Here is a 23,637-nt window from a genome sequence, read left to right as displayed (position 1 = left end):
CTGGCAGCGCAGTGGTTGGGAATCCGCCTGCCAATGCAGGGAACACAGGTTTGAGCCCTGGTCCGGGAGGATCGCACATGCCACGGAGCGGCAGAGCCCATGTGACACAACTACTGAGCCCGCGAGCCACAGCTGCTGAGGCCCGTGCGCCTGGAGCCTGTGCTCAGCAGCGGGAGGCCACCGCGGTGAGAGGCCTGCGCACCGCGGCAAAGGGTGGACCCCGCTCGCTGCAACTGGAGAAAGCCCATGCACACACAGCCACAAAGATCCAACACAGCCACAAATAAATAAAAAATAAGTAAATTTATAAAAAAAAAAATCTTCCAACAAACAAAAGTCCAGGACCAGATGGCCTCACAGGCGAATTCTATCAAACATTTAGAGAAGAGTTAACACCTAACCTTCTCAAACTCTTCCAAAAAACTGTGGTGGGAGGAACACTCCCAAACTCGTTCTATGAGGCCACAATCACCCTGATACCAAAACCAGACAAAGATATCACAAAAAAAGAAAATTATAGACCAGTATCACTGATGAACATAGACACAAAAATCCTTACAAAATACTAGCAAACAGAATCCAACAACACATTAAAAGGATCATACACCATGATCAAGTGGGATTTATCCCAGGATGCAAGGATTCTTCAATATACACAAATCAATCAATGTGATACACCATATTAACAAATTTGTTATACAATTATTACATAATTAACAAAGTGAAGAATAAAAACCATATGATCATCTCACTAGATGCAGAAAAAGTTTTTGACAAAATTCAGCACCCATTTATGATAAGAACCTTCCAGCAAGTGGGCAGAGAGGGAAGCTACCTACCTAATAAAAGCCATATGTGACAAACCACAGCAAACAACATTCTCAATGGTGAAAAACTGAAAGCATTTCCTCTACGATCAGGAACAACAGAACGATGTCCACTCTCACCACTATTATTCAACATAGTTTTGGAAGTCCTAGCCATAGCAATCAGAGAAGAAAAAGAAAGGGAATACAAATTGGAAAAGAAGAAGTAAAACTGTCACTGTTTGCAGATGATATGATATGATACATAGAAAATCCTAAAGATGCCACCAGAAAGCTACTAGAACTAATGAATGAATTTGGTAAGGTTGCAGGATACAAAATTAATGCACAGAAATCTCTTGCATTCTTATACACTAACAACTAAAGATCAGAAAGAGAAATTAAGGAAACACGCCCATTTACCACTGCAACAAAAATAATAAAATACCTAGGAATAAACCTACCTAAGGAGGCAAAACACCTGTATTCAGAAAACTATAAAACACTGATGAAAGAAATCAAAGGTAACATAAATAGATGGAGAGATATACCATGCTCCTGGATTGGAAGAATCAATATTGTGAAAATGACTATACTACCCAAAGCAATCTACAGGTTCAATGCAATCCCTATCAAATTACCAATGGAATTTTTCACAGAACTAGAACAATAAATTTTACAATTTGTATGGAAACACAAAAGATCCCGAATAGCCAAAGCAATCTTGAGAAAGAAAATTGGACCTGGAGGAATCAGACTCCCTGACTTCAGACTATACTACAAAGCTACAGTATGGTACTGGCACGAAAACAGAAATATAGATCAATGGAACAGGATAGAAAGCCCAGAGGTAAACTCACGCACCTATGGTCAACTAATGTATGACAAAGGAGGCAAGGATATACAATGGAGAAAGACAGTCTCTTCAATAAGTGGTGTGGGAAAAACTGGACAGCTACATGTAAAAGAATGAAATTAGAACACACCCTAACACCATACATAAAAATAAACTTAAAATGGATTAAAGACCTAAATGTAAGGCCAGACACTATAAAACTCTTAGAGGAAATCATAGTCAGGACACTCTATGACATAAATCACAGCAAGATCCTTTTTGACCCACCTCCTAGAGTAAGGGAAATAAAAACAAAAATAAACAAATGGGACTTAATGAAACTTAAAAGCTTTTGCACAGCAAAGGAAGCCATAAACGAGATGAAAAGAATGGGAGAAAATATTTGCAAACGAAGCAATGGACAAAGGATTAATCTCCAAAATATACAAGCAGCTCATGCATCTCAATATCACAAAAACAAACAACCCTAACCAAAAATGGGCAGAAGACCTAAATAGACATTTCTCCAAAGAAGATATACAGATGGCCAACAAATGCATGAAAAGATGCTCAATATCACTATTTATTAGAGAAATGCAAATCAAAACCACAATGAGGTATCACCTCACACTGATCAGAATGGCCATCATCAAAAAATCTACAAACAATAAATGCTGGAGAGGGTGTGGAGAAAAGGGAACCCTCATGCACTGTTGGTGGGAATGTAAATTAATACAGCCACTATGGAGAACAGTATGGAGGTTCCTTAAAAAACTAAAAATAGAATTACCATATGATCCAGCAATCCCACTACTGGGAGTATATCCTGAGAAAACCATAATTCAAAAAGAGTCATGTACCAAAATGTTCATTGCAGGTCTATTTACAATAGCCAGGAGATGAGTAACCTAAGTGTCCATCAACAGATGAAATAGATAAAGAAGATGTGGCACATGTATACAAGGGAATATTACTCAGCCATAAAAAGGAACGAAATTGAGTTATTTGTAGTGAGGTGGATGGACCTAGAATCTGTCACACAGAGTGAAGTAAGTCAGAAAGAGAAAAACAAATACTATATGCTAACGCATATATATGGAATTTTTAAAAGCGGTACTGATGAACCTAGTGGTGGGGCAAGAATAAAGACACAGACGTAGAGAACGGACTTGAAGGCATAGCGGGGAAGGGGAAGCTGGGATGAAGTGAGAAAGTAGCATTGATGTATATACACTACCAAATGTAAAACAGACAGCTAGTGGGAAACTGCTGCATAGCACAGGGAGATCAGCTCGGTGCTTTGTGATGACCTAGAGGGATGGGATAGGGAGGTTGGGAGGGAGCCTCAAGAGGGAGGGGATATGGGGATATATGTATACATATAGCGGATTCACTTTGTTGTACAGTAGAAACTAACACAACATTTTAAGGCATTTATACTCCAATAAAGATGTGAAAAAAAAAAGAAAAAGAAAAACAGAGCCCTTACAAGTAATACAAGAGTGAGAGGTTCAATATATGAAACAAGGACTATACACGTGTGGGAAGACCTGGAGCAGTGAGGTGTGGAAGGCCATAGCTGGAGAACAAGAGGAATATCACTGCCTATGTTAGCCTGATGCACTATGAGTGGGGAAACCAGCACAAGATGCTGCACACATCTAACCATCCCAAGTGGGACAAACATTGTGAGCTCATGGAGATTTCTGTGAAGCCATCACATCTGTAAAGTGAGAGTTTGTGAAGAGTTGCATGAAACTTTTGTGTCTGAGGAAGCTGCCATGTATGATACACACTTCTCAAGAATGACGGCCTTTTCTCCACTCCCACCTCCAAAATCTCAGATGAATTTTTTCACATTGGCAAACTATGACATGCTAACCCTCTCTGCAAAAGGGAAGCACAGAGTTCATTCCTTTTCCAGCTGAGTCATATTTTCCTTTGGTATCCTGTACAAGTTCACTCTTGCTATATAATAAACAATCACAAGATCTCAGTGACATAGGACAGCAAGCATTTGTTTAGGTCACGCATCTGCAGGTCAGCTGTGGGTAAGCTTCTGTGGGTTGCGGATGGCTGGGAAGCTTGGCTGGGAAGCTTGGTGACCAGAGGGCTAGTCCAGGCATGTTCTTGTGATGATGGCAGGAGTGAAAAAGAGCAAGCCAAATTGCACAAACCCTTCCCAAACCCTGAGCACATCATACCCACTAATATTCCACAGGTCAAAACAGTCACATGGCAAAGCTCAAAGTCAAGGGTCAAGGGAGTACATTTTGCCCACGGTGGTGGAACAGGATAGGGAGTGAATATTTCTGAACACTAATCTAATTGGCCACAACCTCTTAGGTACAGTGTCTTCTCTCAGCAGTAAGATTAGACACAAAGGAGAGTCTATTCCAATTTCAAAGAGGACATGACTCAGAACTAGAAATCAAAGAGTTTCTGGACATTCCTTAAAATGTTCTCTTCCAGCTCACTTTTCTTACTTTTTCTCATTTATCATGAGTTTATCCCCCCTTTTTCCAAAATCACAGGGTTGCTGAAACAGTGACAACTCTACCCCATCCTATCATTCACTCATTTGTTCATGAGCATTGAATGACTACTATATGCCAGGCACCATGCTGAGAGGTAAACAGCCCCTTCCCTCAAGGAGGTCACGTTCTTTTAAAGGAGACTGGCAGTAAAGAGACCACTATAACATAGCACGTGTGGTGGACAGACTCTAAGCTGGCCTGTCATGATCCCCACATTCTGCTGTTCACACCTTTGTGTAATCTCCTCCCTTTTGAGTATGGGTAGGACTTGCTACTTGCTTCTAATCAATCGAATATGACAAAGGTAATGGAACCTCACTCTCATGATTATGTTATATAAGTTTCTACCTTACTATCATACTTGTTCTAAAGAATTTCCTTGCTAGCTGGCTGAAGTAGGAGACTACGCTGGGAAAGTCCACAAGGCGATGAACTGCCGGAAGCCTTAAGAGCAGAGCGAGGCCTCCAGCATACAGCCGGCAAGAAGCTGGGCCCTCGGTCCTAAAGACAAAAGGAAGTGAATTTTGTCAGCAACTTCAGTGAGCTTACAGCAAGCAAATTCTTCCCTGTTCCAGCCGCCAGATGAGAATGCAGCCCAGCTGACGCCTTGATCACAGCCTTATGAGACCCCAAGCAGAGGATCCTGCTACATCGTGCCTTGACTGTGGGCACATATAAACTGTGAAATAACAAGTGTGTGCTGTTTTAAGCCATTTAGTGTGTGGTAATTTATTACATAGCAATAGAAAACTAATAGAGCATGATAAGACATGATAGTGTGCTATGATGACTTACAGGGAAAGTTTCCTAGAGAAGGTAATACCTGAGCTGAATCTCAGAATGAGTAGGTACTAGAAAGGAAGAAGAAGGAGGGAATGATGTTGGGAACTGGGGGGTGGGTATATGAGAAAACACAGAGCACCTCTCAAATTTTTTTGAAATGAAGGAGGGAATAAACAACCATGACCTACTAGGTCAGTGTGGTGTTTAGGGTGTAAGTAGGACAAATAATTTTAGATTCACTTAAAACATAAGCAGATTTGAGCTACAGAAAGCAGTCTAACAAAGCATGGACAGAAATTGTTGCAATCATCAACTTAACGAAATGATCTCTTCCACTGGTGAAGATGGGGGTGGGAGGATGTTGGAGGAGAGAGAGGAGTAGAGAATTCATGGAGGAAGCAGAGAGTAAGGCTGGAGAAAGCAACACTTCTTACCAATTCTTCCAGGCACCTTGAATCTGGAATAAGGCACAGTTGAATGGAGAAGACTGAGGCTGGTAATTTAGAGGATGAATCTGCATGACACACCAAAACAAGTAGGAGCAAGAGAAGTAGATACTGAGTGGGGAAAAGAAAGAGATGGGGGGCAGGACCTTGAACAATCACTGAATGAAGGTTGTTGCCTGTGTCTGGCGTTTGTAGGCTGTTGTGTTTCAAAGACAGGCAACAGCAAAAGCAGCAACGAATAGTTCAGAGGACTTCTCAGTTCACAAAGAATTTTTACCTCCATGGAGTCATTTAGTCACAAGAATCCTCTGACATAGGGAAGGATGTTAGAAACAAATATTTACTGAACATCTTCCATGTACCCAGTACTAGCTGAGGATGAAGAAACTGAAGCTCAGAGGTTAAGAGACTCTCCTATAATTACATAGATGTGGTATCTAAACCCAAGTTCTCTGACCCCGAATGTTTTGCTCTCCCTTCTATAGTAGCTGATTTCCGTAAGTTACCAGCTCTCTCTTCCTGCTCAAGACCTACCCCCAATCTGTACCAAATGTTTCTTTGAAAAAATTTTAATTCTAAAAATAGTACCTGAAACATCTCAACTAATATTATTCCTTTCTTTTCAACCATGTAGCATGTATCTCTGAATTTAAAATGAGTTCTGGGAATCAGTTTATTTAGTGTTTTGCTTATTTTTGCTGCTTTTATACATTTGAAACTTAGCCTTAGATTTTCAAATTGTGTATTCACCTATCAAAGGCTACAAAACTTGAAAGTATAACTAATTCATTTTTTTCAAAGTTCCAATTCTTATGTAAGTAACTTACTGAATTTATTTTGTTAGAGAGAGTTAAAGCAGCTTTAAAAAGGGAACACAAGATTAGGCCTCACATATCTAAAACTTATTTGAACTGAATAAAAATTTAAATTTATTATTATGACTAGTATTTCACTTCTAAAAACAAAGTAAAACAAATAGATTGAACTCAGTTTACCTGGAGTTGTACAGAGATAACTTCTTTCAGTTGGATAACTGGTTTTGTGAGGCTTTTTATTTTCTCTAGCAATCCGAGCCATGGCAGCAGCATACCTAGAATAACAAAAAGAAGAAATTATCACCTATGGATATAAATGGAAAGGCCAAACACAATTTTTAGAAAAATACTATAAAAAATCGCATCATTGTTAAGTTTTGATGTCAATGTGTTGAATGAGTTAGTGAGTTTTTCTCCCTGTTTTCTCAAAGAGTATGTATAAGGTTTGAAAGTTAGGTAGAAAACACCTATTAAAAACATTTGTACTTAGTAAAGAAGAAGAAGAAGAAGAACAAAAGGAAGAGGAAGAAGAAGGAGGAGAAGGAGAAGCGGAAGAAGAAGAATGAATTTTGGGAAGCGTATATTACTTTTGAGAAAAATAAGACAAATCAAACGAAACAGACAAGCAGAGCAATGGGCTTTGACAATGGTACCATGCTGAGTATTGACTAAGGCAATGGTAAACTGAAATGATTCCAGTATGTGTTTTCCAACAGACTAGTACTTAGAAAAGTAAACAAATATGGCGTTAGATTAATATTTTAAGAGTAATAAAAACACCATTTGGTAGAGCAAGGTATGTTAGCTTCCTGGGAGTGCCATAACCAATTACCACAAACATGGCGACTTAAAATAACAGAAATTTAATCTCTCCCAGTTTCGGAGGCTAAAGTCTAGACCCACGGTGTTGGCAGGACCATGCTTCCCCTGGAGGCTTTAGGAGAGAACCCTTCTTTGCCTCTTCCTGGCTTCTACTGGCTCCCAGCAACCCTTGGCTTGCAGCTTCGTCACTCGGATCTCGGCCTCCACTGCCACATGGCCTTCTTCCTGGTGTCTCCCTGCCCTCCTCTTCTTAGAAGGACACCAGTTACTGGACTTAGAGCCCAACTTAATCTGCTATAGATCATCTTAACTAATTACATCTCCAAAGATCCTATTTCAAAATAAGGTCATAATCTGAGGTTCTGGGTGGACACGAGTTTCGGGAGAACACTGCAACCCTTACACAAGGGAAAAATTCTACCAGAAAAATTCATGACATATCCTGGAAAAAACCCACCACCTGGTAGGAGATATCAAGGAGCCCAAGTCAAGCTACAACAGCATTTCCTTAGAGAAGGAGTTCATATATGGAAATGAAAATTTTTACAAAAATTTCTTTTGGGGCTGACTAAATTTTTTAATATATTATGACAAGAAAACTTTTGGTGAAAATATTGTTTATTGTAATTGAAATTAAAGTGGAATAGAAATGCTTTTGTCTCACAGGTGTACCTCACTTACACAATACTTTTGAAAAGTCATTCATTTGAAAAATATTCATTGAGCACATACCTTGTGCCAGGCACTGTTCTAGGAGCTAATGATACAGGAAGAACAAGACAGACAAGGTCCCTGGCCCCATTGAGAGGAGAAAAAAAATAAGCGAATGTGAAAATCAAGATACATCAGCAGTGATATGTACTATGATGAAAATAAAACCTCCAATAACATGCTGTATGGAGGTGCTGAAAGCAGACGTCCTTGCATTGCTCCTGACATGAGGGTCAAAACATTCAGTATTTTACTATTACGCATGTTGGCTGTAGTATTTTCATAGATGTGCTTTAACAGGTTGAGGAAATTCTTTCCTATTCTTAATTTACTGAGAGGTTTTTTTTTTTTTAAATCAGGATTTGGTCTTGAAATTTTCTTCACCAATTGAGATGATCATATGGTTCTTCTTTCTTATTCTATTTTACACTGTTTGAATTTTAAAAATATTAAACCAAGGTTACATTCCTAGCATAAACCTCACTTGGTCATGTATAATCATCATAAGTATTTATTATAATTAATTGTGACCAAGTGGGCTTACACCAGAAATGTAACCTTGATTTAACATTTTTAAAAAATCAATACTTAAAATGTTTAAACCATGTTTAAAATGTATATATTTACATTCAGTTTGCTAAACTGTTTTCATCTATGTATAGAGGGTGTACTGATTTGTAGTTTTCTTCATTTGTTTTTGCTTTTCTTATAGTGTCTTTGGTTTTGTTATTGAGGTAATGCTGACTTTATAACATGTATTGGGAAGTACTCCCTTCTCTTCCATTTTCTGAAACAGTTTGTGTACATTGGTATTATGTTTTCCTTAAATGTCTGGAAAATTCTCCAGTGAAGCCATCTGGCCTTGGACTTGTCTTTGTGTGAAGGCTTTTAGCTATCAATTCTATTTCCTTATTAGACATAGGATTAGTTAGGTTATCCATTTCTTTTTAAGTGAGCATTGGTAGATGTCAAGAAATTTGTTCATCTATGTGGTTGAATTTATTGGTATGAAAAAGTTTTTATCTTTGTTTTAGAGAGATTTTCACCATGTATAAAACTCTAGGCTAACCATTTCTTTTATTTATTTATTTAACCATGGAAGAATGATGGCCTTTATTTTCTTCAGAAATAATTTCAAACTTACAAGCATGTTGCAAGAATACTACCAACTCCCATATACCCTACACCCAGATTCCCCAATTGTTCTTTCTTTTAAGCACTTTAAAGTTGCCATCCATTACCTCTTGGCTTCCAAGTTTTCTGACCTGAAGCTATTGGTTGTTCTTATTTTTGTTCCTCTACATGTGTGCGTGTTTTTATCCTTTATTGCTTTTGAGATTTTTCTCTTTATCACTGAGTTACAGCAATTTGATTACAATGTGCCTTGGAATGGTTTCTTTGTACTTTTGCTTCTTGGGACTTATTGAGCTTCTTGGTCTCTGAGTTTACATTTTTTATCAAATTTGGAAAATTTTCAGCCATGATTATTTCTTCATATATTTTTTTCTGTCAGTTTCTTTGGAACACCAATTACATGTATCACACACCACTGAACTATGTCCCATAGTTCACTGAGGCTTTTTTTCTTAGTCTTTTTTCTCTCTACGCTTATTTTCAAGAGTTTATATTGCTACATTTTCAGGTTCATGAGTCATTTCTTCTTCAGTATCTAACTTGCTGTTCTTTCCATACACTGTGTATTTAAAACATTTTTTATTTATTTTATCTCTAGCTGTTCCATTGGTCTTTTGTATATCTTCCATTACTTTTCATCACATTCATGACTTTCTTTAGATCCTTGAGTATATTTTATAAGATGTATAAAAGATGCGTTAAGGTCCATATCTGCTAATTCTATCATCTCTATTATTTATGGATCTATTTATATTGATATATTTTCTTTTGGTTATAGATTATATTTTCCTGTTTTTTTGTATGACGTCATTTTTGATGGGGTGATGGACAATGTAAATTTTATGTTGCTGGGTGCTGAATTTTGTTATTTTCCTTTATATATAGTTGTCCATTGTTCTGGCATGAAGTTCAGTATCTTACAAATCAGTTTAGTACTGCAAGGTTTGTGTTTAGCCTTCCATATGGGTCTAAAATAGCCTTTATTTGGAGACAGATACAGCCCTACTCCTAAGGCATGACCCTTCTGAAGTCTCCATCCAACGCCCTTTGAATTAAGAGTTCTTGCCACTCTAACTAGCAGGAATGCAAACTATTTCTAGCCTCTGCGAGCCTTGTGTGAATTCCAAAACAAACAAAATCATTAGAATCTTATTTTCCTCGAGGCAAACATGACTTTAGTTAGGAAACAATATTACTTGATCTATATCTTTTCTCCAATGATAACTCTTTGTCCTCAAAACACTACATACTATTGATATTTCCTTTTTCATTCAAACATTTGTCTTTTTCTAACTGAAAACATAAATTATAAAAACAAAACTGTTTATTGTCACAATGTTTAAATTGCAATTAAAATGACTATAAGGGAAGGTGCCATAATTATTAAGTTAAAAGTAAAAGAGAAAACCCTAATGCTTGTTCATATTCAATTCTCATATCATTTTGGGGGCTCTGTAAACTGCTACACGTTCTTGAGAAGTCACTCTATGAACATAACAAGCATCATAAAACTTATTGCATCTAGTAACCAGACTTCTGGTAACATGTTCTAAGGGAACTTCTTGGCCTCCTTTTTATTCTTCCCTTCAGGTAAAATATAATCTAATATGCCTATAGGGAACCTTAGCTCTCCTCACTCTCAGCCCTGCTCAGACCAAGGCCTAAGCCCATCCATGTATCGCATTTCTGTGGCCACGAGGAGTGGGAGGTGTCAGGGGAAATGGGGGGAATGGGGTAGGTTGTTGCAGGGGTGGGCAAAGGGGAGAGGGAGAGAGAGCAAGAGACAGAGAGACCCCTCCCTCAAAAGAGTATTCTATGTGGGAGCAGAGCCAAAGAAGAGATTCCCTTGGTGGGGGGAAGCCCAGTATGTGTTTTTGACTCAAAACCCCTCATTCTGAAGAGAGATGTAAGGGGACGCAGCCTTAAGCCATGCTGTTGGTAATAAAGGAGGATCCAGCAGATTCTGTGCTACAACCAGAAATCCATGGTAAAATGTGAGGGCAACATTCTGAGAGAAAAATTGATTAAATGAATCATATCCATAAGAGGGAAACAATAAAGAGTATTAAATTCATTGAAAAAAAATAGTTGAGAGAACTGGGTGTGTTTATTCTAAAAATAGAAAACTTAAGAGGAGGTGGGAGAAAGACATGATGGCTATTTTCTGAGACTTAAAGGGCAAGTCCACAAAACAGAAGAGCCTTATTTGTGTTGTTTCCCAGGACAAGAGGCAGTACTTTCTTTTCTGCCACAGCAGCACCCCTTGAATCATGTCTTCTACCCATATCCAAAGCCAAGCCTGGATCCTCAGTGTCTGAGCTGATTCTGGATCTAATCAAACAAAGCATTCACTGTAGCATCTGGTAGGCCTGGATTTGAATTTCAGCTCTGTCACTTACTGAGTGTGTGACCTTAGGGAGTTTGTTTTTTAATTTTTTCTGTTAAAATATTCTTTATCAAATGGAGATAATTTCTCATTTTCTGGATGGTTTTGCAGACAAATGTAAAAGCACATGGTAGGTGTTCAAGAAAGTCTGTTAAATGAATGAAAGAAATGTGGAATGGTTGACTATCACAAGGTGCTGGATTTAAGCTAGAAATAAGGAAGATTAGAGCTATTTGAATGCTCCTGAAGTACTGAGCTTCCTGTCTCTAAAAACATCTAAGCAGAGATTAAGCAAAATTATTTTTTAAAAGGAATTTTCCTCTTTGTCTAATTTGTTCCATGTCTTTATTTTATTTTTTATTTATTTTTATTTTTTTAACATCTTTGAGTATAATTGCTTTACAATGGTGTGTTAGTTTCTGCTTTATAACAAAGTGAATCAGCTATACATATACATATATCCCCATATCCCCTTCCTCTTGCGTCTCCCACCCACCCTCCCTATCCCGCCCCCCCTCAGGTAGTCACAAAGCACTGAGCTGATCTCCCTGTGCTCTGCGGCTGCTTCCCACTAGCTATCTATTTTACATTTGGTAGTGTATATACGTCCATGCCACTCTCACTTCATCCCAGCTTACCCTTCCCACTCCCTGTGTCCTCAATTCCATTCTCTACATCTGCGTCTTTATTCCTGTCCTGCCCCTAGGTTCTTCAGAACCATTTTTTTTTCTTAGATTCCATATATATGTGTTAGCATACGGTATTTGTTTTTCTCTTTCTGACTTCACTCTGTATGCATGTCTTTATTTTAAAAGGGACATTTCCCATGCTCATTCTAATGCCAATTCTCTCTTTAACCACTAGATGGCATTCAAGGTTTAATCTTTGGGGAATAAAAAACTAGCATTTCTCCTTAAAAATGCATTAAATATATAATTATGTAAACCTACAAAAACAATGTTTAACTTCAATAGCCCTGAAAGGATAGCATAAACATACATTAAGTTAATGTACTCATCATAAATATTTTCTATATAATTGGAGAAATTGGAATCAAACATAGCTATGCTAGAGGAAGATCACATATTTTTGTGATCTGAGTTAAAACACACACTCAAAAATCAGACACTAAAAAAAAAAAAAAGCAGACATTACAGGAACTTAGAAATAATATATATTAACTCCTTAATTTAAAACACAGTACAACTAAGAGTTTATTTTATAAATATAAGAATATTTTATGTTGGTATTTGATACAACACATGCTAATTATTTTATATAGAAGGAAAAGGGAAATAACATTGCTTAATAATAGAATTTAAGATTGAAAAACTGCAAAACTTTTCCACAAAAGCAGACTTTGTGCTAGCAACTGGGTGGGCAATATTTTTACATTTACCTGAAAAACTTAAGCTTTTAATAAGCACATATTAATGGCAGATAGGAAATAAAGTTTTAGTTTTCAAAAACAATATGTGTTTATCAATAACTGGGTAAGCTGGTTAATCTCTTTGTGCCTCATGTTTCTCTCATTAGTAAACTACAGATAGAGCTACCTCTAGTTTTCCACAATTTCTGTACAGAGACCTAGGGGTGACAATCCAGTTGAAAAGGGAGGCCAGGAACCTTCTCTTGAAGCTATGTCTGTATAATAAGGGAAGTGGTCTGACTTTGAGTGTAGGTTGATTTGTTGTGTCTTTGAAGGAGGCTGATAGATAGTCTTGTGGGTTACACTTAGAGGTGTGTGCTTACACTTAGAAGTATAACTGTCCACTCCACAGTGTGGCCAGTATTATGTTAGGAAATGAAGGGGGAATGCCTGGCACACAGTAGGTGCTTCGCCATATTAGTTCTGGTTTCCTTTGTATAGATACTTCAAAGTAGGGACAAGGGCAATATTCTTTCCTGAAGCTACATAGAATGTAAAACTTCTCCAGAACTGATAACTTTTATTTAGATAACTTGCTGCCTGACAAAGCTTAGACGACCGGCATGGTTGTTTCCACGACCATATTACCAATCACTGGGTATAGAGTATGATGTAAAAGTAGTGTTATATGTGCTTAAGTAAGGATAGTCAAAAGAATAGCCTCCACTGCTTTCTGACTTTGTATCTTTCACTTTCTCCTGAGAAAATAAATATGAACTATTGATTAGATTCTAGATTCATATTCTTTCCCATGTCTTGGTAGAAATAAAGTATTTGCATGAATAGCCAAAAGACCGGCAAGGCAATAGGAAAGAAAAAAAAGGCCTTAGAAATGAATGCCAAACCAAATGATCAGTTCATGAATATTTATGAGTTGCTTATAATGCCAATGAGTTCCTATTAATACTAACTAAAAACATGTGTAAAACTTAAGAATTTGCATAAAATATTCATGACAGTCATTTATATTTCCAGTTTTCAATCACTGTTCTATGACTATACCCAAAGTATAACCATAATCTCTACATTAGAATGGGCACCTTCATTTTACTGTTCCTAAAAGTAACTGTCTTCACATCTAATCCTCCTATTAAGTGGGGAAACAGGGTAAGTATGCATCACTCAAGAAACACTAATTGAGTGCCAGGTACCAGGCTAAGTGCAGAGAATACAAAGCTAGAAGAACAGTCTTGCCCTGGTCACTCTGCATGAACAGATGAATCTCCCCACCACAGACGCTGAAAGAGACAGGAACAGACTGCTACAGAAGGAGAGGATGGGGGGACATGGGAGCCTGAATCATGGACCATTCCACAAAACACAGTGGAGCTGGATCTTCCTGCCCTCCTTGTGGAGCACTCTGCCAGGCTGAAAAGATGACAGGACGGAGAAGGGAAAAGAACCAAGGGCATAATGGGGCTAAAATAAATGTGGTTATGATAGGTGCTGTTTTCTAGACTGAGAAAATGTCACAATTGTTTACATTTCTATTTTTATTCTCTGAAAACACTGGGGGACATGGGCTTTTGTCACCCCCTCTCCTTGGGAACTAATATTTATTGAACGTCCATGCGCCAACACTATGTGGTTTATATATATATATATCTATATGATCTCATTCAAGAGATCCAATACAAAACAAGTTTGCAAGGTAGGTAATATCTCCTTTGAACAGATAAGGAGACAAGCTCAGAGAGGGTAAGAATTTCTCCAAGATCTATCTGACACTACAGCCCATGCCCTTTCCCATGCTGCCTCCAAAGATAGATTTTCCTTGTGAGAACTGAACTAGGGCCACAGTAGGAAAAGCATGAATAATAGCGAACCTCGAGTACTTCCTATGTACCAGATACTGTTTGAAGCAATTTATGTGTAGTGTAGTGTATTTATGTATAAAATAGTGTATTTAATTGTCACAATCTCCTTGGGAGGTGGGTAGAGTTATTACTGCCATTTAACAGATAAGGAAACTGAGGGACAAAGCAGTCAGATAACATGCCCGAGGTCACAGAGTTGGTAATTGGCAGAGCCAGGATTCAGATGCAAAGAGTCTTGCTCCTGTGTCCCTGCATTTAAGCGCCCCATGTTCCACCTTTTAACTCAGACTGAATCCTAACTTGAGACTCTGCTGGGAAAGATATCCCTGACAGAAAGCACAACGTGGTGAGAAGATCTTATGTTCCCAAACAATAGTGGGGGGAAAAAAAAGGAATTTAGGGTAGCTTAAGAATCGGGTCTTGATTGATGAGGGGATGGGAGGACAGTAGGAGGAGGGGTGTGAGGCAGGAGAGATATGTCTCTCTTTTTCCTGAAGGCTCTGCAGATGAAATGCTCTCAATTTGCATTTTCTGGGTTTTTTTTAAAGGGGACATTTCAGCGCGAGGAAAGTTTTCTCTGTTTTCAAATATTAAAAACAGAGAGATGCAAAAGGTATTATATTGCATGTACACATAGACCAATTACTCACTTGCATAGATTCCCAAACATTTCCTACTTGAAACTCTGAATTGACCACTTTGCTATACCTCATGTATTTGATGAACATGAGACTTTTAATAATTATTTAAAAAGAAGTTGATTCCACCATACTTTATATTTTTGCATGCTCAAATATTTATGCTGTAATAAAATTATGTAGATAAAGGTAATATCTTTTAGACACTTTATTTAAATAATGTTTAAATTAATGTTTTGTTATCATCTGATCTAAATATATTCTCATCAACCACCAGATGGCATAAGGTGTGAGAGTTTTAGTCTGACAGGGTCACCATGCACATGATAATTTGACCTATAACTTCAAAATAATGTATTTAGGAAAATGTTCTAGCATTCAAACAGTTCACAATTATTTCAGCCATATGGAGAAGTGGGTGGATAAGTTGAAAATGACATGGTCCTACTTTTTCTACATTTTGGGGTTCTGTGGGATGCTGGCCTTACATAATGAATCAATAATCAAACAAATAAAACAAAGCAGTTCTGTTAAAGGAAATCAAAAAGGAAGTCATGTCACAGCAAAATTAACCTTATATTCTAAGTAGGTTTCTTTAAATGAAACTTGAAACATGCCTTCAAGAAAAAACCATGCTGACACTTCAACTTCTGCTTCATAAAAACTTTTCTACTGCTTATAATTTACTCTGAAAGCAGAAAAGTTTCTAATGCAAAAGCTTTCCTCCCCTTTGGCTTGAAGGAAAGTTGCTGCAGAAATCAACTGAAAAAAGAATATCTAACCAAAAAACCCAATCTGAACTATGATATTAAAGGATAGGAAAGTCTATTTTAAGAGCCTTGATTTCTACACAAATTCAAAATACAGCACATTGTTTTTATTAATCCTATTATTTTCACCTAGAAAAGAGGTCACAATGCTAACAAGGAGCTAATAAAAATGACGTAAATACAAAAAATAGGAACTTTAATTCCCCTAGCTTTGTGGTAGCACATTCACTGAATGCTTTGCAATAAGCCCTCCAGAATAAATGACGACTGCAACACAGCCAGTACCACAGAGCTGAGACGGAATCTGTGCTCTAACAGGATGAAGCAGAAAAACTGCCTTTAGGAGTCAAGAGACTGAAGATGAGATTAAGGTCCCTTCCTTAATGTGGTCCAAGAGTCAATCATTCCAAAAGATATTGTAATAATTTACCTTTGTATTTAATTACAGACTTCCTCACTAGATTTAATATATTTGGTTCCTGAGTGAGAAATCCATCTGTGAAAAGAGGAAAAGGTGTTTGGAACCAGGAGAAGAAAGAAATACTAACTGCTGATATGTAAACAGGCTGGTTTTTCTTTTTTCCTGTTTCTAAGTTCTATGTTGATAAGGTTAAGAATGGAAATAAGAAGATTAATAGGAAAGGTATTGTGGGATTCCTTCACTGTGGCTCATGTTCTATCCCCACCTTTGGCAGCCGTGAGATAGCAAAGCTGTTTCCCACCTGGGTTCATGTGAAAGGACAAAATGATACCTCTTATTTTTGTTCTTATGTTTAAAAGAAATCCAATGGGTTTCTTCTGATAGTTCAGTTAGTAGAAAGTGAATAATAGATATTTCAAGTTCATAGGATAATATTCTAGACAGTTAAAATTACTTACTTTAAACCCCATTCTTTAGGTCGTCTTAGCTCATTTTTCTTCCATTTGTAATACTCTCCAATGAAATCTGGATCTTCAAGCACTGAAATTAGAATATTTTAAAAAGGAGCTATGCATACATTCTTTAATAATAGTTTAAAGTTTACAATAATTTATTTCTCCTTAAGTTAGTATGTGGCAATAACACATACTATTATCGTTCAAGTCACATTACGATCCTCAGACACTCTCCAAATTTCTTCTTTTAATTTAAACTTTGTGATACTGGATATTGTTTGAAACAAACAGATTGTGACTTTGTAACTTATCATGATATTTGTTTATATATCATTTATAGAAACGAGGATAGTTTTAAAATAACTCATACAGAAACTGATACCATAGTTTAACAAAATTCTAATGCAGCACTTCAAGGGAAAAAATAAAATCAGGGAGTTTGAAAGTGACATTACAGATCTTGATCTTCTACAAAGCAAGAATCTGCAACAGATGATCATTCAGCCGCTAAATGAATCCCTTGTCTCTCTTTTTTTTTTTTTGCGGTACATGGGCCTCTCACTGTTGTGGCCTCTCCCGTTGCGGAGCACAGGCTCCGGATGCACAGGCTCAGCGGCCATGGCTCACGGGCCCAGCCGCTCCGTGGTATGTGGGATCTTCCCGGACCAGGGCACGAACCCGTGTCCCCTGCATCGGCAGGCGGACTCTCAACCACTGCGCCACCAGGGAAGCCCCCTTGTCTCTTTGTTATTGGGAGACTGCCGGTTTCATTGACAGTTACCAAGGTCACAATGTCCTTCCTTAATCTGAGGGCTGAGTTTCCACTGCTCCTCCTTCTGACCTCCTCAGCAATTCTGAGTAAATTTATCCCTCCCCTATGGAAAGGATCCCTCTAATATTTAAAGATAGCTCTCAGGGCAGCCTCAGTTCCTTCAACTTTTTCTTAAGTCATGATTTTCTAGAGACCTAACCATCCTCAACCTGGTGGTGAACTTTGTTGATATTCCTATTAAAGTTTTCATCCCGAACTGGCTCAGAATCTTGATTTCATATCAACAGCAAGATACAGGTGGGATTGCTACCTCCCTCGATCTGTGTGCTGGACTTCTCTCAATTTAGCTCAGATATGCATTAGTATTTTCTGGAAATCACATTATACCACCGGCTCATATGTTTGTGGTTAATTATAAGCCTTAGGCCTTCAATCAAATTCACATACAATTTACGGAAAAACTACTATGCTTAAGCACTGGTAGTTTTTACACAAAATACTATTAATTCAGATCATTCACACATGCACATATACATCCTTCCTTTTCTCCCCACTCCCTCCCCTGTTCACTTGTGTGCTTTCTCTCTCTCTTTCTCGCTCTCTCTTCTCCTTCTAATTGTCCTGGGTTTATAGTCCTGATCTATTTAACCAACCAGATGCTCCCCACCAGTCCTGTCTCTACCTAGAGCTTCTTTTTTTTGTGTGTGTGTGTGTTACGCAGGCCACAGGCTCCGGACGCGCAGGCCATGGCTCACGGGCCCAGCCGCTCCGTGGCATGTGGGATCTTCCCAGACCGGGGCACGAACCTGTGTCCCCTGCATCGGCAGGTGGACTCCCAACCACTGCGCCACCAGGGAAGCCCTGGAGCTTACTTCTTAACAATGATAAATTAACCCCTTCCAGCTTGATGAAATTTGTCATTGATAGAGAAAACATTTAAACTGAATAATTCTCCTTTTCTTCTATTAATATTACATGATATTCACCAGCAATGTTCCAATCTATTCTTTATCTTCTTCAAACACACACAAACACACATACATACATATTCTTATAGAATTAATTAATACTCTTTATTATTATTTGGAATATATTCCTTCCTTCCTTTAAGGAAGCAAATCTGTACTCCCCAGAGTTCTTAGCAGGATTCATTATTTCCTTTAGATGATTATAATAATTAATATTAATAGAATTCTTACTATATATGGGGGTACTTGTAAAGTAGATATGCAGTGCTTACCATTATAATACCCACTTCACAGATGAACAGACAGACACAGAAAGGTTGAGTAATGTGTTCTCACATGTACTATCCATTACTACCTAAACAAAATTTAAAATTTATTTGATGTTAAGTTCCCTGACCAGGTATTGAACCCAGGCCATAGCAGTGAAAGAGCCAAATCCTAACCACTAGGCCACTAGGGAACTCCTGAAATTTACTCGATGTTTCTATTCAAGGATAATCCATGTCTTTCCTTAATTTTTTGGAATTGCTGTTCCTACATTTTCTATTTGAATATGTATGGCAGTCTCTTCCTTATATATTATGAAACCCCAAATGGCATGATTATCTTTCCTGAATACAGTAAGTCCCCTACATACGAACCTTCAAGTTGGGAACTTTCAAAGATGCAAACATGCATTCGCATGTCCAATCATGTAAGTTAGTTCATGTGTCTGGTGTACACTGTCACATGCGTGCATACTCTACAAGTGGTTGTGCTTTTGTGTACTTTTCTGTGTACTTTTGGCATAGAGTACAGTAATACAGTATCTTTATTTCAAGCCCAGAATATCCGGAGGCAAGCATAAAAGCAGCAGTATGTAGCTGATTGTGTTAGTTGGGTACCTAGGCTAACTTTGTTGGACTTATGAACAAACTGGACTTACGAACACGCTCTCGGAACGGAACTCGTTTGTATGTAGGGGACTTACTGTATTCTCATTTCTTTTATATTATTGACTCATTTTCTCCAACGCTTTCTCTATTATCCAAGAGATGAAATATGCCACAGTATCTGTACAAACTTTTAACACTTCCTATTTTATCCCCATAATTTTTTCACTCGTCTCCTACCATCTGACTGTAAATGCCTCAAAAAGCTTACCATAATACTTATGTTCTTGTCTTCAACAAAGCCCATTGATAGACATAGAAGATGCTCAGTGGATGATGTTGATGGGAGGGAAATAATGAAGAAATGAGGACCAGTGAAATTTTGTCAGAACTTCTTGAAGTTAAAATCCCCCCCATCACTATCATACCTTGCCCTTGTGGCAGTTTTGTAATCTGTGTAGAAAAGCATCCTCTACTGCCTCCATAGTATATTTCTTCCTTCCTTTCCTTCTGAGGATTACTGGACATTGCTTCTACTCTGCTTTTTCTATGACACACCTATTGTCCAACATCTGTATAGGTTGATCTGAAAAATTTTCTTCCACTCTGGGACTGTCATGTCCAAAGAAATATATAAGCACTAACTTACCTTGGCATGTTTTATTTTCACATATACTATCTTATGCTAACCATAGAGGAACTTAAAATAGAATTGAATATTTTTGTCAATGAATAGAAATGAAAAATGAGGTACAAAGACTAACTTAAATTAGGTTAAATGACTAACCTAAATTCACTTAACTGTGTCTGCAAAACTAGTATAAGGCTAGGAGTCTCTAATTTCTGATATCAGGTTCTTCCCACTAGGGCTTTTCCATTGGCTTGCACACTGTAACCACCTGGGCAGCCGTAAAAACTACTACCCCCTGGTCCTGCTCCCAAAGATCCTACCGTAATTGGTCTAGGGGTGCACCCTTTACACGGGGAATGTGCACGAGCTCCTCTGGTGGTTCTAAGGAGCAGTCAAGACTGAGACCACTGCATTAGAAGCCGATGATACTGCTTCTTGCATCTAAATGCATTTCTGGAGACACTTGCCCTCACTGCTGGCTCAAAGACTCAAGGAATGAAAGTATCCTAAGGTGAAAGCAAGCATTCCCATGATGCTTCAGGCTGGTTGGTCTGTCCTGATGACAGCAAAGAAACATCAGGAAGCCTCCGCTCACTATTACAGGGTACACTGGTCTGAAGGAATTCTTTTCGTATAACATAAACATTTCCTTATGGTGATCATATTCTGTCATTAAGGTGCTGTTGCCCCACAGCCAGATGTATTGGTTTGTTCTCTGCCAAACTTTTAATTTGCCATTCTGTAGTGATGGACAGAGAACAGTGGATCATCAGTACATTTTCCCATATGATTGTCTATGATTATGAGCAAATCATTGTAATTACTGAAAACGTACTGCACATACTTCAGAGTTTGAATTTAAATCTCAAGTTATACAGAAATTACAATTTTATATCATATTATGGAGGCAATATAATATAGAGGAAAGAACAAATATGGAGTCAGAGGACTTGGTTCAAGTCTTTGGGCCACAGCCCACTTGTACTAATAAATATTAGCCACACTTACTGAGCACTCACTATGCACTAGGCACCATTATAGCGCTTCAACGTTATGATGTACGTTCTGTGATTATTCTCATTTTACAGATGAGAGAACTGGGACATAGAGAGGTTAAGAAACTTATCCAAGGTCACACAGCTAGTAAATTGCAGAGCCAGGATTAAACCCTGGCAATATGTATCCAGAATTTACACTCTTACCAATATATGATATTCCATGTGTGACCTTAGGGTAAATTACTTAGCTTCCTTTGGTCTTGGTTTTCTCATGTGTAAAACAGAGTAATAACAATGCCGAGCTCATTGGGTTGATATACAACTCTGCATGACATATACTAGGTGTTCAATAAATATTGGTTGGTAAGTGAATGAAAGGACAATAAGATTGGGATGATTAAAAAAATACAGATTAAGAGGTACAAACTACTATGCATAAAATAAATAAGCTACAAGGATATATTGTACAACACAGGGAATATAGCCAATATTTTATAATAACTATAAGCGGACCGTAACCTTTAAGAATTGTGAATCACTAAGTTGTATGCCTGAAACTTACATAAGATTGTACATCAACTATACCTCAATTAAAAATACATAAGAAAAACAATACGGAGTATACTCTGTAAACTGTGTTATACAAGAATAAACTTACTAGTATTATGGCATACATGACTATGTACAGATTTGTGGCACAAAGATATGCAATAGAGTTAATACTCAAAAGCATAACATAGGGCTTCCCTGGTGGCGCAGTGGTTGAGAGTCCGCCTGCCGATGCAGGGGACACGGGTTCGTGCCCCGGTCCGGGAAGATCCCACATGCCGCGGAGCGACTAGGCCCGTGAGCCATGGCCGCTGAGCCTGCGCATCCCGCAACGGGAGAGGCCACAACAGTGAAAGGCCCGCGTACCGAAAAAAAAATCATAATATAACCTTACTCATCACTATTCGTAAAATAAAAAGCTTTTAAAAATATGCACAAGAGTTTAATAATCTTTCCAGTGATAAAAATATAACTGTAGAAAATGAAGTTATTAGAAGTTCCCCCTTTATTTTTGAGTAGTTAAAGAAGCATTCTATAATCTAACAGCTTCATCTTTCTTATTGCCAGGAAATTAAGCCATTAAAAAAGATAGTATTGGATCTCATCCAGTTGAACTATCCAAAGACAAAATTGGCCAGCAGCACATGTAAGGTTTACATTTAATTTTTTTTAATTAAGTGCTGGTTATTATTGAAGGAAAGCTTTTGAAACATTCTTATGACAAATCTCTGTAGGAAAGAGAGGCAGTGATTGTGAAATCTTGCACCAAGGGCTAGAATCAAAGTCTCTGAAATTCTTCTGGGCTAGAGGTAACCATTACCAGCTATTGCCTTCATAAAGAGAAATGAATTACATACTAGGTTAGTGACAGATGTAGAAATAAGAACCAACTTAAATATTTTGGTGTCAAACTCTTTTGAAGAAGAAACTGTAGCCAGTGATACTTCATTATTACTTCCATTTTAAAATGATTCTTTATTATAAGACAATCATTTTGGAATTTCTTTGTTTGGGCATGTGCTTCTGTTTTTTTCCTAGCAGTTTGGAGTTTCCAAGAGCCTTCATATATTTACACGTTATTCCATAAAGCACCAACCTATAACAATCTGTTTGTTTTTTGGTTGAAGGAGTTGGATGCTGAATCATTCCCTGGAGCATGCCAACTGCCTCTTGACACCACATCTGTTAAGGGTTATCACCTCCTGGAACCCATCTGAGCTCCTCAGAGCCTCTTACATAGCAAGTACTCAAGATGTGTTTGCTGAATTGACTAAGAAGCACTCATCAAAATCTTTTAAATGAAGTAAACATTCATGTAATCTGGTATCAAAATCAAGAAAACTCTTTTACACTGATAGTGTTGTTAAAGGCTACTCCTTAAAGCACCTTGAACGAGTTATTTTTCTTAATCACTAATCTACGAGTCAGTGAGGAAGATAATGTATAATCACAAAATAACTAATAACCAACATCCTGAAAGAACAAGTAATTTCTTAGAAATTATTGACCTCACATTTTTATATTTATTAAGCTTAGTACTCCTTTTTGCTCTAATTTGTGTCTTAAAACTAGATATGATTTTTTTTTTCTGGGTGATATTTTGTTCTCTTAAAACCAATTAGTAGACTATCACAATGATGAGATGAAACACAATGAGACCACAAATTAAGGCTGTGGTCATGGAGGTGGAGTAGAGGGGAAACATTTGTAATGTTGCAGGAGATAAAATCAATAAGGCTTAATAAGGGAGATAAAGAGGACTAGGAAGTGTCTATGATTCTGGCTTGGCAAGTAAATGCAAGAACGGTGATCTACCACTAACCAAGAGAGGTAATGAAGGAGGGAGAATAGGTTTTGGAGCAACATAATGAATTCACTTTGGGACATCTTGGGTATGAGGTGCCTTATTACACAATTGTAAATATGCATTCAGAATTCAGAAGAGAGCCTGGCTAGAGATGAGGCTTTAGGAATTACTGGCATGTAGGCTAATGAAAACCATAGTGATGGATGAGGTCTCTTAAAGAGAGCTGGGCAGAGAA

The 23,637-nt window shown here is 37.8% G+C and overlaps 1 protein-coding gene across 1 annotated transcript in view; it reads right to left on the bottom strand.

The window, feature by feature from the left end:
* Nucleotides 1–16,804: 16,804 nt before the first annotated feature.
* The window catches only part of UBE2U (ubiquitin conjugating enzyme E2 U), a 39,782-nt gene continuing 32,949 nt past the window's right edge, over nucleotides 16,805–23,637 (bottom strand). Inside the window, exon 8 of the mRNA XM_060005699.1 lies at nucleotides 16,805–16,890. Coding sequence (XP_059861682.1) covers nucleotides 16,805–16,890 — 86 coding nt within the window. The remainder of the gene's footprint in view (nucleotides 16,891–23,637) is intronic.

The sequence above is a fragment of the Delphinus delphis genome, chromosome 1 (assembly GCF_949987515.2).
Source record: "Delphinus delphis chromosome 1, mDelDel1.2, whole genome shotgun sequence".
NCBI classification, from domain to species: Eukaryota; Metazoa; Chordata; class Mammalia; order Artiodactyla; family Delphinidae; genus Delphinus; species Delphinus delphis.
This window is presented reverse-complemented; position numbering and strand designations above follow the sequence as displayed.